Raw genomic sequence first — 3301 nt, 5'->3', positions numbered from 1 at the left:
TGTGTCTGCATATTCCTATTCTAGCTAGCTATTCACTCATAGCTAATTGATCTATAAACTAAAAGCAAAATAAACAAACCCAGCTGTCTGAGACTATGAACAAAAATCCCCAGATGGCGTTTGATTTCCTGGTGAATTGATGGTTCTCTGACATCCCAGTGCGTCACCTGCGAATGACATCACTGCAGGTTCTTTCCAGAGAAAGCTGAACACTTCCATGAAACAAACCTGTTTAATCCCAGATATGGTGTTTGTTCTAGATAGCAACATCTCCCAAAGGGCCCCAGTCCAACAGAGGCAGCTGCAGGCGGGTTGCTTAGTGCCACAAAAACAATGTTTATTAACAACTACTACCTTCTACATTGAGTCTCCAGATAATATTTCCTGAGCTGTGAGATAGTTTCTGCTTTTAATTGATCACCTCCAACAAATAGGCAGCATCTCTGTCACTCTTCATCACTTGGTGACGTTTTCCAGAAACTTTCCTCAAGCTTCCTATGAACTTTAATATTCAAACCCCCAACCCTGAGCTCATCTTCAGGACAAAGAATGATCACCATGTGTGTTATGATTTTTAAAGATTCTTAGTTTTCAGATTTTACCTTTTGACCTTTTTTGGTCTTAAATCCGGAGCTGCAGGTGTGTAACCAGCCTGACATAAAGACAATGGGGGAATAAAGGGATTCATTTATTACTCTGTGCCAAAGTGTAGATCTATGCCCAGGCCCACCTTTAAAGTTTGGCTAGTTCACGCCTGGATGTTTTTTATTTCTCCACTGTGTGACATCAGCTGTGGTTAAACCTAAATAAAATAGAGGCCTTTAGTTTTCTATTCTTGGTGAAAAGGGAAAGTTGAGTAAAGCAGGTAATTTGATGAGCAGAACATGTGGTGAGCATGTGAATGTGATCCCACCCAGATTCAGATTAATTCAAAGTCAGGACGGAGCCACAGCTGTATGTGGTTTGGTTTTTAAGCATTCAGAATTCAAAATATTTGAGTTTGAATAAATCTATGTGAGCTATATATTATACACAGACCTATAGGTGTGTGAGCCCATCCTGCAGCTGCAGGGGTAGTGCATCAGAGTTTAGTCAGCTCTACATGCAAATCTGGCTGTGCTGAACATACAGTAGATGTTTAACCTATGTCCTGGCTCAGGCTCCTCACACAGGGGTGGATTTAGGAAATTTGGGGCCCTAGGAAGAGACAGGCAGGGGCCCCTCTGAACTGAGAAGACGACAAAAAACAAAACCATTATACAGATACAGACATTTTGACAGATTTGTTCTACACTTTGTCCCTTTTCCTCCATGTTTTGTACTCAGATGACTAAAGGAGTGATAGATACACTAAGCAACACAAGCATTCTGATCACATTTTAGTGAAAGGATTTTTATTAGAAAGGTGCACAAAAAAGTAGTTGTATCAATACATGTAAACAGTTTTATGGGGCCCCCAGGCAACTGCCTCGTATTGCCCAATGGTAAGCCCCCCTCTCACAGACCAACTGCATCGATTCGCAGTTACTCCCCATATTTACACAACTAGCTGTTGGTCGGACTGGATTTACTGAGCCTGGTCCGTACTCTGAGCTTCAGCTTTAAAATGAAACCAAAATACTCATGCAGTGACTTTAAGACTAAGCTTCAAACTTTCCTTTTTGCTAAAACTTAGTGGCTCCCATTATCCTGAGCCATCAACATAATTATGCTGCTATAGGCCAAAGCTGATGGAGGACAGATGGTCCACTTTTCCTCTGCAACATTCTAACCTCCAATTTTGCATCATACACCCATGTGATGCTTTTCTCACCTGTTCCAGTTCCATTTAGCAGAGACTGGATCTTTGAGAGAAATATCAGCCTGGCTGCTTCGGTAAACTTCCATTTCCAAGGTGTTTAGAACCGTTTTCCTCTCCCATTCATAGGAACGGGTTCAGCTTTTACTGAAACTGAATAAGCTCCCTTTCAATTTGCTTTGACGCAAGAATTCAACATTGCTTTTCTAGACTGAGCCATTAGAGGCCATATTCCTGCAGTAGTGTCCGTTTACTCAAAGCCTGCATACAGTAACCTGGTTCTTAAGGTTAGTTGCTACAGTGTGTCCTGCAAAGTCAACCACTCCAGTAGATGCAATCTACTAAGTAAAAATTGATCTTATTGGCATCAAATGCCATTTAGTGCCACAAAGTGATTAGATCAGAAATGATTTTTAGGAATGCAAACCACTTTTACAGCAGAGAACCAGAGAAGATCTGTTAAACATTTTATTTCCATGAGCCAGTAATGGTCTGCAGCAGCCTCCCAGTGAGGCTCAGAGCTGCTCCTGGGTTAGTTGCTGTAGCGACACTCCACATCAATTTCTGTTCTTTGGCTCCTAATGATGGGACTCCTGGCAAATATCTTGGGGTTGTAGATCAGCTTGAAGGTATAAATGAGGCCATCCTGAGATACCTGCAGAGGGAGCCACATGGTTAGAGCAGCTCAATGAAACCAGATCAGTTGTGATATTCTGTAGAGAGAACTTCATACCTCCAGGGTGCTGCCACAGTCATGTAGCTCCGATTCAAAGATCAGCACATGAGCAAGGCGGTCGATGCCAGCAGCCGGGCAGCCTCCCAGCGTGATCTCCTCTGGATCCACCAGCTTGCCAAGGCCCAGGAGGTCCTGCTTCACCTCCACATGGATCTTACTCTCTCCACACCTCACAGCCACCCTGCTGGACGGTACTGGCTGCTCCACCTTCAGCTCCACGGGACGCTTGCTCACCGGAGCCGCCGGACCTTCTGGAAACCTCCATTTGTTTTGGTGGCCTGCAGCCTGGATCCATTTGGAATGGAAGACATCAGCAGGCCTAGCAAACAGACTGAAGGGCTCCTTCACAGGGTCTGCTGCTGACTGGGCCGGCACTGCTTCAGGAGTCTGCATCACAGCCCCCCAGTAGCTCAGTGGTTTCATACCAAGCAGGAAACCATCACTCAGACCAACACATGCAAGAAGAGCGCTGAACACAAAGAGCTGCCTGGACTCCATTGCTGCATACAGGCCTGATGGTCTGCAGGCTTTTAAACTCCTCCCTCTACCTCATCAGCTAAATGCCTCACAGCTGATCCTCACTGCTCAGTTAGGATGACACCAATTTACAATTACACCACTTCCAAACTCCTCCTCTACAGGCATCATTTATGAACAATAAAAGTTCTAAAATATGATTAGGAAAGCCATTCAAAAAGTATTAATTTAACACTGCGTTGAGTTCTGTAGCATTTAGAAAAACACAAAGAGGATTCAGTCAATTGAAA

At 44.0% G+C, this 3301-nt stretch overlaps 1 protein-coding gene across 1 annotated transcript; it reads right to left on the bottom strand.

Annotated features, from left to right (window-relative positions):
- Positions 1-1869: 1869 nt before the first annotated feature.
- On the bottom strand, positions 1870-3045 carry LOC107091214 (zona pellucida sperm-binding protein 3-like). The gene is made up of 2 exons (XM_015385007.1): positions 2532-3045; positions 1870-2453 (listed from the first exon to the last, which is right to left on the bottom strand). Exons 1-2 carry the CDS (start codon positions 3030-3032, stop codon positions 2331-2333), a joined length of 624 nt encoding a protein of 207 aa, XP_015240493.1. The 5' UTR covers positions 3033-3045; the 3' UTR covers positions 1870-2330.
- Positions 3046-3301: the final 256 nt, after the last annotated feature.

Source organism: Cyprinodon variegatus, unplaced genomic scaffold (assembly GCF_000732505.1).
Source record: "Cyprinodon variegatus isolate N-32 unplaced genomic scaffold, C_variegatus-1.0 Scaffold329, whole genome shotgun sequence".
NCBI classification, from domain to species: Eukaryota; Metazoa; Chordata; class Actinopteri; order Cyprinodontiformes; family Cyprinodontidae; genus Cyprinodon; species Cyprinodon variegatus.
Note: the sequence above shows the minus strand (reverse complement) of the source record. Positions and strands in the feature narration are given on the sequence as shown.